General features: G+C 35.8%; 2 protein-coding genes across 9 annotated transcripts in view; one reads left to right on the top strand and one right to left on the bottom strand.

Annotated features, from left to right (window-relative positions):
- Positions 1 to 8,394, top strand: part of LOC107747537 (centrosomal protein of 170 kDa-like) — a 40,100-nt gene extending 31,706 nt beyond the window's left edge. For 3 of the 8 annotated variants that reach the window (XM_016562096.1, XM_016562088.1, XM_016562090.1), the window contains 8 exons: positions 1,025 to 1,072; positions 2,191 to 2,431; positions 4,628 to 4,808; positions 4,910 to 5,086; positions 5,371 to 5,459; positions 6,202 to 6,295; positions 6,375 to 6,426; positions 6,682 to 8,394. In XM_016562096.1, the coding sequence (XP_016417582.1) occupies positions 1,025 to 1,072; positions 2,191 to 2,431; positions 4,628 to 4,808; positions 4,910 to 5,086; positions 5,371 to 5,459; positions 6,202 to 6,295; positions 6,375 to 6,426; positions 6,682 to 6,929 (1,130 nt within the window). In that variant the 3' untranslated portion in view covers positions 6,930 to 8,394. The remainder of the gene's footprint in view (positions 1 to 1,024; positions 1,073 to 2,190; positions 2,432 to 4,627; positions 4,809 to 4,909; positions 5,087 to 5,370; positions 5,460 to 6,201; positions 6,296 to 6,374; positions 6,427 to 6,681) is intronic. The other 5 variants (XM_016562091.1, XM_016562092.1, XM_016562095.1 and 2 more) reach the window with 5 other exon arrangements.
- On the bottom strand, positions 8,115 to 13,774 carry LOC107747586 (cytoplasmic dynein 2 light intermediate chain 1-like). The gene is made up of 13 exons (XM_016562182.1): positions 13,675 to 13,774; positions 13,381 to 13,513; positions 13,193 to 13,227; positions 13,033 to 13,102; positions 12,854 to 12,942; positions 11,316 to 11,496; positions 11,162 to 11,230; positions 10,911 to 10,988; positions 10,614 to 10,693; positions 9,824 to 9,894; positions 9,518 to 9,614; positions 9,359 to 9,452; positions 8,115 to 8,189 (listed from the first exon to the last, which is right to left on the bottom strand). Exons 1-13 carry the CDS (start codon positions 13,686 to 13,688, stop codon positions 8,115 to 8,117), a joined length of 1,086 nt encoding a protein of 361 aa, XP_016417668.1. The 5' UTR covers positions 13,689 to 13,774.
- Between the last annotated feature and the right edge of the window lie 202 nt (positions 13,775 to 13,976).

Genomic DNA, 13,976 nt, shown 5'->3' with positions numbered 1-13,976 from the left:
ATATATATATATATATAGATAGATAGATAGATAGATAGATAGATAATTTAAGCAGGGCTTAAATTAGTGGACAGAATGCTGTGCTTCAGATTTGCATTTTTAGGACAGCCCTGTTAAGTTAATAATATTTCGCTTAAAAAAAAAAACAGTAATAGTAAAGGGCTGTTCACACCAAGGATGATTACTGTATTGATAACTACAAAGTATAGTATATATACTGTATATATATAGTATATAATAAAGTTAATAATTGTTCTAACTTTTGGAGAATTGTGAATTCTACAATACAACTATAACAATAATGACACTATCATGAACAATATCATTAGAATCACTTTCAGAACGATTTTTTATGGGGTGATGAACGATAAAAACATCAAAGGGATAGTTACATTTACATTTAGTCATTTAGCCGACGCTTTTATCCAAAGCGACTTACAAATGAGGACAATGGAAGCAATCAAAATCAGCAAAAGAGCAATGATATGCAAGTGCTATAACAGGTCTCAGTTAGCTTAACGAAAATTCTGCCATCATTTACTCACCCTCATACATCATATCAAACCTGTATGAGTTTCTTTCTCTGTTGAACACAATTTTGGTAACCAAAAAGTTGACGGTAGCCATTGACTTCCATAGTATGGAAAAAATAGTTTGGAAGATCGAGTTATGATATTCTGTTTCAAAATTCCAAATAAAAAAAATGTAAAAAAAAATTAAAATGCACAAATGAACCGTTAACACTAAGTTAATCAAGATCCATTTAGAAAACCGATAGGGTGCATTTTCATTCCAAGTCATTAAAATAACTATTTTCTATAAAAATTCTGCAACCAATAAAAACTACACAGTTGTCTAGTTGTTTTAACTAAGTTCATAGTGAGACATTTAGCATTCAGCAGATTTTAGCAGTGCATTTTTCTTGATGTTTCATGTGGACTGGATCACTGTCATTAGTCATGTTTGTCTGTAATTGTCTGTCTCTGCATGCTTGTGAAATTTATAAAGATCCCATTTTACACAGAAACTCAACTTGAGCCTGAAAGCATTCTCGCAGAGGAGGAGCCCATGGGTACTGTAATATATTTGGGCTGTGTGTGTGTGGCGTGTGTGTGTAGAAACTAAAACTCGGCATGCTTTTAAATGTCATTACAATCTATGTGTTGGTGTTATTTCATTTTTTTTTAATTTATGCTTTAAAAAAAAAAAAAACTCAGCTGTGATGAAAAGGATCTCAGTTTGTTTGCTTTCACATTGGCCTACTAATATTCAAGTACTTAAGAATAAAGATTTTAAGGATATTTGCAGATTCAGTGCTCTGAGGGAACTATGAGTAATGAATTATGTTAATATTGAAATGATGACTTCTTAGATGTTTGTCCTTTAATGCCACACAGTCAAAATCAGAGCAAAGTTGTGTCTCGTATGCTGATGCAAGCGCTGAGCAATAAGAAATGAGGGTCAATGTATGTTAAACACTTTCCCCCTGGTGGCATAACGTTAAAACAACATGACAGCAAACAGCTTTGCAGGCGCAAAGAAAACATTCATTTCAAACGCAAACATCCTGGAGTTTATGAAGGACACTTATTTTGAATAAAAACCACAACCTTTACAATGCCAATCCAGATCTTAACCAAAACCATCATCCCAAATATCCTTTTCATCACTTGCTAGTGTCATATTTTAGAGACAGTTGCTCAGAAGAGCTTTGCTTTTTGATTTCTGCAGGGTAACTGCAACATTCAACTTCTTTTGTGCCCAGTGGTTTATTTTAAACTCTTCATACATAATTTTAACTACAGTTCATAACTACTCCATCCCCATTTGAAACAAGGTTTTTATGAGAACTGTGTACAGTAATATAGTGTAAAGTACAAATACAAACTTGAACTGAAGCATCAAGAAGATTGTTGTACTTGAATTTTGAATATAATAATAGATGTTTTCCATGTTTATAAACCTTGAGCCAGTGGGGAAGAAGATTTTTGCATCATGTAACAGAGATGCAAGGCGTTTGGATACTGTGTGTGTGTAATACTGACAAAACTACTCATGCATTAACTGCTCTTAAAGGCCTTCTTGAAATATGCATACCTGTAACCGCACCCTCAATTCATATGGAACTTTATTGTTCATTATTAATTGTGTTTCTGTAAACATTTCAGTCAAACCTCTCTCTTTTTTCAGCCACTAACCGGTGGAGACGGCTGCCTCCTGAGTATGCCTCTACCTCCGAGGATGAGTTTGGCTCTAACCGGAACTCTCCCAAACACATTCGCATGCGGCCGGGCACCACCCTTCGCACCAGTAGGCTGGGTTGTCCCGCTCCGGTCACGACCAGCCCTGGGGGTCTCCTCCTCAAGAACAGGATGAGAGAACAGGAGGAGTACATACGAGATTGGACAGCCCACAGCGAGGAGATCGCCAGGTACTCATCAACTCTGTGTCCTTACACATTATCATATGTGACCCTGGACCACAAAACCAGTCATAAGTAGCACGGGTATATTTGTAGCAATAGCCAAAAATACATTGTATGGGTCAAAATTATCGATTTTTCTTTTATGCCAAAAATCATTAGGATATTAAGTAAAGATCATGTTCCATGAAGATATTTAGCAAATTTCCTACCGTAAATATATCAAAACTTCATTTTTGATTAGTAATATGCATTGCTAAGGACTTTATTTGGACAACTTTAAAGGCGATTTTTTTCAATATTTAGATTTTTTTGCACCCTCAGATACCATATTTTCAAATAGTTGTATCTCGGCCAAATATTGTCCTATACCATACCAAAGCATACATCAATGGAAAGCTTATTTATTTAGCTTGCAGATGGTGTATAAATCTCAATTTTGAAAAATTACACTTAAGACTGGTTTTGTGGTCCAGGGTCACATATTAATAAAGTGCCCCACAGTTACTTGACACAAAAACCGTATGATGTAGTTATCTTTATGTTATGCTTGACTGTTCTTTCAGTGTTCCTTAGATATTCCTTGTATTTGTATTCCTTCGATTTGAAGTAAGCATTTTTTGAAAATCAGAAAAAAACATAGGCTGTGATTCATCTCAGAACCGGTTGGTGTGCTTCAAGGTTTAGATCTCTTTAATGAAAAATCTTCTGAAATCCTTGTGGAAAAAATGAATAGGGGAAATGCATTGAGAAGCGAGGCCACTTGAAAAGCTTGGTGCTGGTGTTACATGCAGGCATATAGTCGGTTATCTCAGGAGATGTCCTCATGTAGCATTAGTTACAGCTGGAACAGCAACAAGAGAGACTGTCTTCAAATTCACTGCTGCAGGGCAAACACTAATGCAAGCTGATCACAAGCTCTCTCACTCTTTTTCATATTGTTTTTGACATTTTATTTAGTCGTAATCTTTCATTAACCCCTGATTTCCTGTTCTCATTGAACTATTTAAATTTCAATAAGCAAAAAGCTAAAGTTTTTAGTTACTAGTGACCTTAGAAATGCAGTGTTTGCGGTTAGCTGTGGTTAATTTACTCTGTAAATGACTGTGTCCAGTAACTGTGGGGTGACCAAAGTAGTTTAATACAGCTGCTCATGTGATCTCAGCAAGGCAAGCCACTAAAATCTGATTTTATTAGTCTACTTTTGTGACCGGTGACGCTATCTTAATGTGAGTGGACATGATGTTAAAAGTACTATTCATACTTTTAATTTCTATGTGTAATATAAGTTTATATGTGTTTTAAGGAAGAATAAAATACTGTGGATTTTACACTATTTTGTCACACAAAAGCGACACCTATATGCCATTAATTTGTTGTTTGTTCATGTAGCAATACTGCCACCTTGTGGTTATTCTAAAACCATTTCAGTATTTCAACACCATAATAATTAGCATCAATCAAAACCTAAATACAACAAATGTGCAATTCATATGTAATGAGCAATTCTTGATGTATTTACCATGTTATAATATTATATACACTAATGGTAAGTTTAGGTTCATTAAGATTTTTTTTATTGTTTTTGAAAGAAATTTTTTTCTGTGAAACTGTGAAATATTATTATAATTTAAAATAACCGTTTTCTATTTTAAATGATGATTTATTCCTGTGTTGTCGAAGCTGAATATTCAGCATCATTCCTCCAGTCTTCAGTGTCAAATAATAGGCTACTTAAGAAATTCTAATACGCTGATTTGCTGCTCGAGAAATATTTCTTATTATTATCAATGTTGAAATCAGTTGTGCTGCTCAATATTTTTGAGGAAACCCTGATGCATTTTCTACGGGATTCTTTTAAAAATGCAAAAGAAAAGAAGTTATTTGAAAAAGCCATCTTTTGTAGCAATTTAAAAGTTTTTACCGTTACTTTTGATCAATTTAATGCGTCCTTGCTGCTTAAAAGTACAAAACAAAAAATCGTACTCACCCCAAAACTTTACGGTAGTGTATGTTTTGATGTTATAATAATTCTAGTAAATAAATAATGCATGTGATGCATGTCATCTGTACAATATGTTAATTTGCATATATAAGCATGTGCATGAGTAGAGTAGGGACTACCTAATGTGAGTCTGTGATGTCATTTGCATGATGTGTGTATTTGTGCGCCCCTAGTCTAGACACCCATCTGAATGTTTACAGGTTATTTCCCTGTGTGCGCAGGATCAGTCAGGACCTGGCCAAGGACCTGGCCACCCTGGCACGAGAGATCCATGACGTGGCGGGCGAGATCGACTCGGTCAGTTCCTCCGGCACGGCACCCAGCACCACGGTCAGCACGGCCGCGACCACACCGGGCTCCGCCATCGACACCAGAGAGGAGGTACATCTCACTGCCTTTCACTAAACACCTTACTCACTTTCAACATGTTTAGTAGCTGGAATGGTGCTACTTCTCAATGCGTTTCTTGTTCATTTCTGCAGCTGGTCGAGAGAGTTTTTGACGAAAGTCTAAACTTCAGGAAGATTCCCCCTGTAGTTCACACCAAAGCCTCAGAGATCAATGGCAGACCAGTGGAGCTTCGTCCCCGGGCCCCGGACAGCCTGGACCCTCAGGCGGCCCTGCGCAGACGTACCTGGAACCGGGATGAGGTGAGACCGGTATGAACCACTTAACTTCATGACATGTACCTGATCTTTCACGTCTTTAAGAATTTGTGTTAGGTGAATAATTCAGCAGACTTCAGGTGTGTTGTTTGTTTTTAAGTGTGTGTTTGTGGCTCCAGATGAGAGAACGTCTTGTGCAGTGTAGCCTGGCGTGTGAGTGGTGATGTGAAAACTGATATGATGTGATTAAGTTTAATTACCTCAGTGCTTTATTGACTGGATGTTGTTTGTTTGGTAAATTATTGATTGACTCGGTCCTGATGGTTGTTCTTTTGCAGGCGGTGCTAGACAGCTTATTGCTGACGTCGGTTTCCCAATTGTCTTCCAAAATCCGACAGTCTGTAGATAAAACCGCTGGCAAAATCAGGTCAGTCATAGAGTCATAGATGTGTACTGTGTTCCTCATTAAACCAAATTACATAAACAGTCATTTTATAATTGCTGAAAATTATGTTACAGAAATCGAACAGTCTTACATTAAACCTACTATGTACTATATTAATACATACTATAATACCGGTATATTTGTTTTATTTTTTTGTTTTTAATTATTCACACTGAATAATTGTAAAAAAATTTACAAATAAAAAATGTCATTGGTGTCACACCTACTGTAATTAAAATTAATGGAACCCAATAACTCCAAGTCGTTTTATTTAACTTTTTTTTTACTTCCAACATTGTCAAAGGTACTATATTTTACTATATTTTGGACTAGAATATAGTTAATGGAGTAGTAACATATTTTCATGTGCTAAGATGGTAAGATTATGTGTGTGTGTGTGTGTGTATATATATACAGTATATATATATATATAACCTTTTAAGAACATACAGATCTTAAGTTCTGAAATCATGAAGTTTCAGTGAATTTTATTTTATTTAGAGGTTCTTGAAGTTTGAGAAGCTCTGTTTTAAAACGTGACGTGGTTTTCTATAGGAATTTACTTCTTATATTACAGTTTTGCATTTTCCCATGTAAATTGTCACTGCTAATAGATAAATATCAAGGATAAATGTAATCTTCTATCTCTGTGTTTTTTTTTTTTACTATTTGAAACATTTAAAAGACAATTTAGTAATATAGTTACTTATTCATATTTTTAAAGGATATTGTTCAAGGACAAAGACAGGAACTGGGATGATATTGAGAGTAAACTCTGTTTGGACAATGAAGTTCCACTTCCCAAATCTACAAACAAGGTAAGTTCCTTAATGCTGAATGTCTTACAATAATACACATTGATCTGTACTTCTGCTAATTATTCTTTCTACCATCTAGGAAATTTCATCTATACTAACAGAGCTGAAGAGGGTAGAAAAACAGCTTCAAGGTAAGACTTACACCATGTCTACACTAAATGCAACAGCGGCACAATGCAGCTAAATTTAGCTTGCCTTAATAATCTTCTAACATTTCTATTTTCTGATATGCTGATATGTATTTTTTTTGTATTATTTGATATATATTTAGATAACTTCTGTTACATCAAAGTCCACTCATGATGTTTTTGTTTAATTTAAATAAGTATATGCAGATGTAGCTAAATAAAATACACACTTTCTGATGCGTTTCTCTATCCCTGCAGTTATAAATGTGATGGTGGACCCTGATGGAACCCTTGACGCTCTGACCAGCCTCGGCCTGACCAGTCCAACCACCCCCAAACCCAAAAGCAGTCCTGGGTCTCAGAGCGTATGGGGGCCTCTGCCCAGTAACGGAGCCCCTCAGCCAACGCTAACAGCAATCAGCCCTGGCCCAGAGAAACCCAGCGTAGGACACAACTTCAACCGCACACACCCCACTGGAGAGGAGAGTGCCATCGCTAGCAAATAAAAGACTTTCTTTTAGTAAACTGGACTAATAAAACTACAAACTGTAACTTGTTCCTGAATGGATCTTATATGTGTATGTATAATGTACTATGTGCCCTTCTACAGGATTCTGTATGAGGTCTGTTTGTTGTTTTACCCTGTAGTGTAACCTTTAGGATCACACCTGTGTATCTGGACTGACCGCTTAGCTCGGCTAAGCAAAACCGCACCAAAACACACACAGCTGCATGTGACAGGAAGCAAGCCCAATGAACTGCCAGACGGATCCCTCGTGAACGGACAAAAATAACTCCAGTGCCTGTCTGCTCTCCTCTGAGCTTACCTTTCTTTGATAACACGTTCTGCACAGTTTGCCAAACTGAGTGCAGCAAACTATGCGCAAACTCTGCAATTGTATTTTGAAATGTGTCTATTTAGATAACTGTAATTTTTGGGAAATGTTTTAGATGTTACATTTTTGTGTGCATTCAAGCTATTCTAAATTAGCTTAATAAGGGTCTTGATATTGTTTTTTTTTTTTAATGTAATGAAGAATTTGTATAATTGAAAATTGAAATATCCATTGAAAGTCTTTGCAAAATTTTGTAGCTTTCAATTACAAAAGCATAAAGAGAGGGAACTTGCAGACAAATGCATGGCATGCACTAATGGACTGGTAAACTGCACCCTGGCTAAATCGATTTTATGCTCCCTCGATCAGCACAGCTGAATCAGCCTTATGATTATGTGTGTACTAACATTCTGCATAGACGGAAATCTGTGTCTTTATGATGCTCTGATACCTACTAGCCTTCTTCTCACGAAAATGTTCCACCTCTCTGTGTGCGTTTACTGTTGCCTGTTTCTTTCCTTCTGCTGCTTGTCTGTATTTTTAGGAGGATGTTGGCGTAAACCTGAACCACTTACTAGGCCTGTCTTTAGGAGCCCAGTAGGAAGAGTATTTCTGGCATATAGTGTAACTGTAGACTTAGACGATAGTGCAGACTGGTAGCTGACAGAATACATCCAGTGGGCTTTTTGTGTGTTTTCTACATGTATGATGTCACTAAGTGCCCAGTATATTCAGCTTTCAGTCTTTTAAGGATGACGAGACTTGATTCTTTGTGATACAGTTTCATTTTGCACATCAAAGGCATAATGTGAAATGAAGTAGTCAATTCAGGGCACTAAAAAGATTAGGTCACCACTAAATCCCGCTGTACTCACTACAAGATGCCTTTCCAGTGGGACGCCCCTCTGACAAAACAACCTGTGTGACAGTCTGCCAGCAGCGTATGAGAGGGTGGACGGCAGATAAAGTGCTTGGTACATCGATTTTCCCTGTGTGGTTTACACATTGTGTATCATATCAGTGTTTTTTATTTTTTTGTTTTTGTTTTAATGTATGTTTTATTTATTTTTGTTTCAATTAATTTAATTGTTATGGCACTTTTTTTTACATAATTTTGCATATTCTTAATAAAGGGGGGAACAGCATATTAAAACAAGTTTTTGTTTAATTAAGTGGAGTTGTGTGTTGTATACAGCTGAAATAATTTGATATTTATCAAGGGATGCTTTGATATGGAAATATACAAAATAGTGCATTTAATATTCTATTTACAAAAATACATTCTCCAAATTTTATTTAACTATAAATAAGCAATATAAGCTAAAAAGGATAAACACAAACAGCCATACTACCATTACACATATTATAGCAATATTTGTACATAAAGACATTTCATTCTGTATGGTACATATTGGAAAGTGAATGAAGTCCAGTACAATACAGTAATACAGATGTCATCTTCTAAAGGGTTTTGAGTGAAATGAGAAAAAACAAGGAAAAAAGTTGCTAATACATTAGATACATTTGTGTGGCTGATATTCTAACCAAAGTGCATTCGATCTAATCTGGATCTTTTAGTCAAGTTAGATTTGGCTTACTTTCTAAAAACATGCTGTAAACTTTTGATTCAAAGTTGATTACTGTGTAGAAAATCATTCAATTATGAAATTTTATTATTTTTAAATCTTACATAATAGCATAATTGAACATGTTTTACTCTAGAATTTTAATGTACAAAAACTGCAATCTGAGCAAGTGAAACTGTGCAATAGTAACCTTCTGTCACATATTGGCTGATTATTGCAATCACCAAGCACTCAGCAATAACAGCCTAAATCAAAGTAGGTGAGAAGCTACTGAAGGACAGTGAGTGTGAGGTGCAGGGTAACTCTCAGTCACATACTGTACTCTAAAGTAAAGCAGTCTGGAGAATCCGTTAATGGATGCAATACAGTAATAACTCTGAGTCAGTTTTCCTGTGGGGTTATATATATATATATATATATATATATATATATATACGCATGACTAGAGGTTACTAGAAGACAAATATTTGCTAAAAGGTGATTTTACAGTGACATTAAACATGCTTCTTTTACCTGGTCTTTCTGGGCTCTGATAGAGTCTATAAGGGGCTCACTGTACTGAGGGTCTTTAGCAGGATCTTTCAGCTCCTTACGGTGTTCTGAAGACAAAAAGGTCAGGGGTCAGGCAGGCATTATTAAACCATTACTATTGTTTACAGAGGAAACCATACCTCAGGTGGGAAAACCCTTTCAAAAACCTTTTTCCAAAGGTCTAAGGGGTTTTTGGCATGAAGAGTCCCGATATCAACATCAGAGGTTACAGGTGGCCCTAGAAGATGAATGAATTCAAAATATTTTGAATACCCGCATATAATATGAGTAGATGAAAAATGAATATATAGTGTATTGTAACTGGGCTTATACTTGTGTTTATAATTGTGCATTTTAGATGCACAATTTCAGTAACCCTTTTTAATATTGAGGTAAAACTGAATGTTTAACAATATTTTAACAACAAAAGTACAATACATATCTTACCGATCTGATTGAGAGAGTCAAAGCCTGCTGGAATAGCCAGAGGTTTGCTGGGGTCAGTAGAGACCGACTTTCTAATAGAATGGAAGAGAAAACCATTTTATAATACTGTGACTAATAAACTTTAGTAATGAAGAATATCCCGCATCTTAAGTACAAGAAAATAATGAAAGGTTCATACGGTCTTTCAGTCCCAAATGCCAGCTGATTAACAAAACTCCTGCTTTTAGACATTGTGGCTTCTGACTTGCTGCTGGTGAGCTGTGGAGAGTCATAGATCATACAAACATAACACTGACCAGAAAAACAGAAATGCTAAATGGGTGATTTAGTAAAGCTTAGTTATGCCATAGAAGGGTGATGTCAGTTTAGAGTTCTTCAGTTATTGATTTTATGAAGCTATATATTTCTGTAGGTTATGATCCATGATCATTTTCAAACCGCATTCTGAAATTCTTTAGTATGACGTCAGTCTTACGATTAAAGAGGCTCCATAGAAGTGGGCTATGAAGCGCAGAGTCTTACAAATCACCATTCTCTTCTCTGAATCAAAGTCCTAGAAGGACATGGATAGATAGAACTCTTTTTTTTAAGAGTTGATTTTATAGTTAAGATGCACTAAAAAAAAGGTGTCAAAGCCTGCTGGAATAGCCAGAGGTTTGCTGGGGTCAGTAGAGACCGACTTTCTAATAGAATGGAAGAGAAAACCATTTTATAATACTGTGACTAATAAACTTTAGTAATGAAGAATATCCCGCATCTTAAGTACAAGAAAATAATGAAAGGTTCATACGGTCTTTCAGTCCCAAATGCCAGCTGATTAACAAAACTCCTGCTTTTAGACATTGTGGCTTCTGACTTGCTGCTGGTGAGCTGTGGAGAGTCATAGATCATACAAACATAACACTGACCAGAAAAACAGAAATGCTAAATGGGTGATTTAGTAAAGCTTAGTTATGCCATAGAAGGGTGATGTCAGTTTAGAGTTCTTCAGTTATTGATTTTATGAAGCTATATATTTCTGTAGGTTATGATCCATGATCATTTTCAAACCGCATTCTGAAATTCTTTAGTATGACGTCAGTCTTACGATTAAAGAGGCTCCATAGAAGTGGGCTATGAAGCGCAGAGTCTTACAAATCACCATTCTCTTCTCTGAATCAAAGTCCTAGAAGGAGATGGATAGATAGAACTCTTTTTTAAGAGTTGATTTTATAGTTAAGATGCACTAAAAAAAAGGTAATGCTTTGACATGTTAACTGTTGCATATTACATTCTTTTGCATACTATTTAAAACACAGACAGCAGTATGAATGCAGGCTGTATAACATGAGATTTTACCTGAAAGATGTCAAACTTGCTTCCAACTATGAGAAGAGGAACAGGGAAAGGGCTGATAAGCTCTCTGTCCTGTTGAAAAGAGGCTGTTTCATGTAATAGACTGAAACACTCGATTTCAAGCTTCATTTATAGCATTTATGTTACTCTCTCACACCGGATAGTCTTTGTGGAGGACTCGTGGGACTCGTTGTTTGCCGGATCTGGATTCTCCTGTCTTTTGGAGTGAGGCACACACTTTTTCCACCTGACTTCGAGCGGAATCCAGCAGCCTCTCCACGGTCTCCCACAGAGCATTGGGTTTAGAAACATCCAGAACAAGTACTACAGACAAAGAACTGTAAAAACAAGCACATCTGATTTGAATTATTCCACCACAAAATAAAAATTCTATATTTCCGAGATAAAAGTCTGAATTGTGAGATTTAAAAAAGTCACAATTACCTTTTTTATTCAGTGGCAAAAAAAAAATCAATTACGCAGCGTAAACTCAGAAATCTGAGAAAAAATCCAGAATTGTGAGATATAAACTCAGAATTCTAAGAAAAGTCGGTAACAATTTATTTTAAGGTGTCCTTGTTACATGTACTTACTATTCTAATAACAATAAATTAGGCATAATTGCATAATACATGTAGCTAATTAATATGACTTAGTACTTAAATGTACAATTACACTGTAACAAGGACACCTTAAAATAGTGTAAAATAGTGTAACCGAACAGTCTTAATTGTGAGATACAAAACTCACAACTGTGAGAAAAAAGCCTAAACTGTGAAATAAAAAATTCCAATTATGTTTTTCTTTTTTTTTTTATGTAGGTGGCGAAAAAAAGAATTGTAAAATGTAAACTTAGAATTCAAAATGTAAAATGTAAACTCAGAAAAAAAAATCAAAATTGCGAAATGTAAACGTACAGCTCAAAAAGTAAAAAGACAAAGAAGAAAAGTCTCAATTATGAGATATAAATTCACAATTGTTGTGAGGGGAAAAAATCTGAATTGTGAGATAACATTGCAATTACCTTTTAAAATTTTTATTTTGTGGTGCAAAAAAGGAATTGCGAAATGTAAACTGAAAAAAAAAATCTGAAAAAAAAGTTACAAGATACAAACACAGATTGCAAGATATACATTTTTTTATATCCAAGAATTCCAAGAAAGCAGTCTAAATTGCAAGATGTTAACTCAAAATAAGGAGAAATAAACGTACAATTCTGAGAAGAAAAGTCTGAATAATTTATTGTTATTTTTAAATAAGCTTCCACGTGTAAACTACCTCAGATTAATTTGAGTTAAATGTAAACCCAGCCTGATTGAGTGTACAATGTTTACGAGTCTAACCTGACATTGTCAGCCGTGATGGGAATCTGCACTAGGTCTGATAAGGAAATTCCTCCTCCCAGTTCCCACAGGTGAGCGATGTCTTTAGGCTGCAAAGAGGAGAAAAACATACTTTTATATATCAATTAAAATATAAATTCTTTTTTTCTTTCTTTAAGAAACCGAGGACAATACCCATACCGTATTATGCCCTCTTGCACGTCTACCAAAAGTGTACTCCCAATTCTGAGAAGAAAAGTCTGAATAATTTATTGTTATTTTTAAATAAGCTTCCACGTGTAAACTACCTCAGATTAATTTGAGTTAAATGTAAACCCAGCCTGATTGAGTGTACAATGTTTACGAGTCTAACCTGACATTGTCAGCCGTGATGGGAATCTGCACTAGGTCTGATAAGGAAATTCCTCCTCCCAGTTCCCACAGGTGAGCGATGTCTTTAGGCTGCAAAGAGGAGAAAAACATACTTTTATATATCAATTAAATAGAAATTATTTTTTTCTTTCTGTAAGAAACCGAGGACAATACCCATACCATATTATGCCCTCTTGCACGTCTACCAAAAGTGTACTCCAGTGCAAGAGTAGGTTTAGCTGCCTCATCTCTGGTTTAAAGGGTAAAACAGAAACATTATGTGAGGTGATAGGAAAGCTCTCAAAAACTTCAAATGTACAGTATCACATCTTAAACTTACCTATCAAGAAACCGCAGTAATACCGTTGTCTTACCCTAAAACAGAGGTGTACTGTAAAATGTTTTTGTGTTGGCTGAAAAGTTCAATTGTTTGGTACTAGCACATACATTTTCAAACATTATCAAACCCTAGCTTTACTTCAAGTAGGCCTGAGTGTTTAGAGTGATATGCTGCAGGCATACGCATACCCCTGCTTTACTGCCCATGAAGAAGACTGTTCTCTGTGTGGGAAAGTGTGCGTCCTCTTCAGCATCCTCTTCATCAGTCCTGCTCTCCCTGCTGCGCACTTCCGCTGCAGCAATATCCCATGAAGTATCCGAGCTACGAGACAACATGATTTGAATAGCAGCATCTGCATGCTTACTAAAGCAGTAGCTCGACTCCTGAATGGAGTCTCTCTCTCTCTGGGTAGCTTGTAAGCTAACTAACATTGAAATAGGAGTAAAACAATAATGTGTATAATAGCTCAACCAGTAGCTTACCTTATTTTAGGCATTATCACTATTTGTTTGTAAAAAAAAAAAAATAATAATAATAATTTACGCCTGGTGTCATAAAAGAAACGAGTTTTGATTCAGTTTAATCCTGTACTGATGCTTGTCGACAGAAGAGACGCTTGATTACCGTTGCGAGGGGTAACGTCACTGTTTGATGATGTAAGATGATTTAGTGTACTATGGGAAATGAAGTTTTTCTGCATTTTTTCAACTAGGCTATTTTTTTCTATTCCCGTTTTTCAGAAATGCTCTCTCTTTCCACGCGAAATTCATGTTGACAAATATTG

Source organism: Sinocyclocheilus rhinocerous, unplaced genomic scaffold (assembly GCF_001515625.1).
Source record: "Sinocyclocheilus rhinocerous isolate Xijiao unplaced genomic scaffold, SAMN03320098_v1.1 scaffold469, whole genome shotgun sequence".
In the NCBI taxonomy this organism is placed as follows: Eukaryota; Metazoa; Chordata; class Actinopteri; order Cypriniformes; family Cyprinidae; genus Sinocyclocheilus; species Sinocyclocheilus rhinocerous.
Note: the sequence above shows the minus strand (reverse complement) of the source record. Positions and strands in the feature narration are given on the sequence as shown.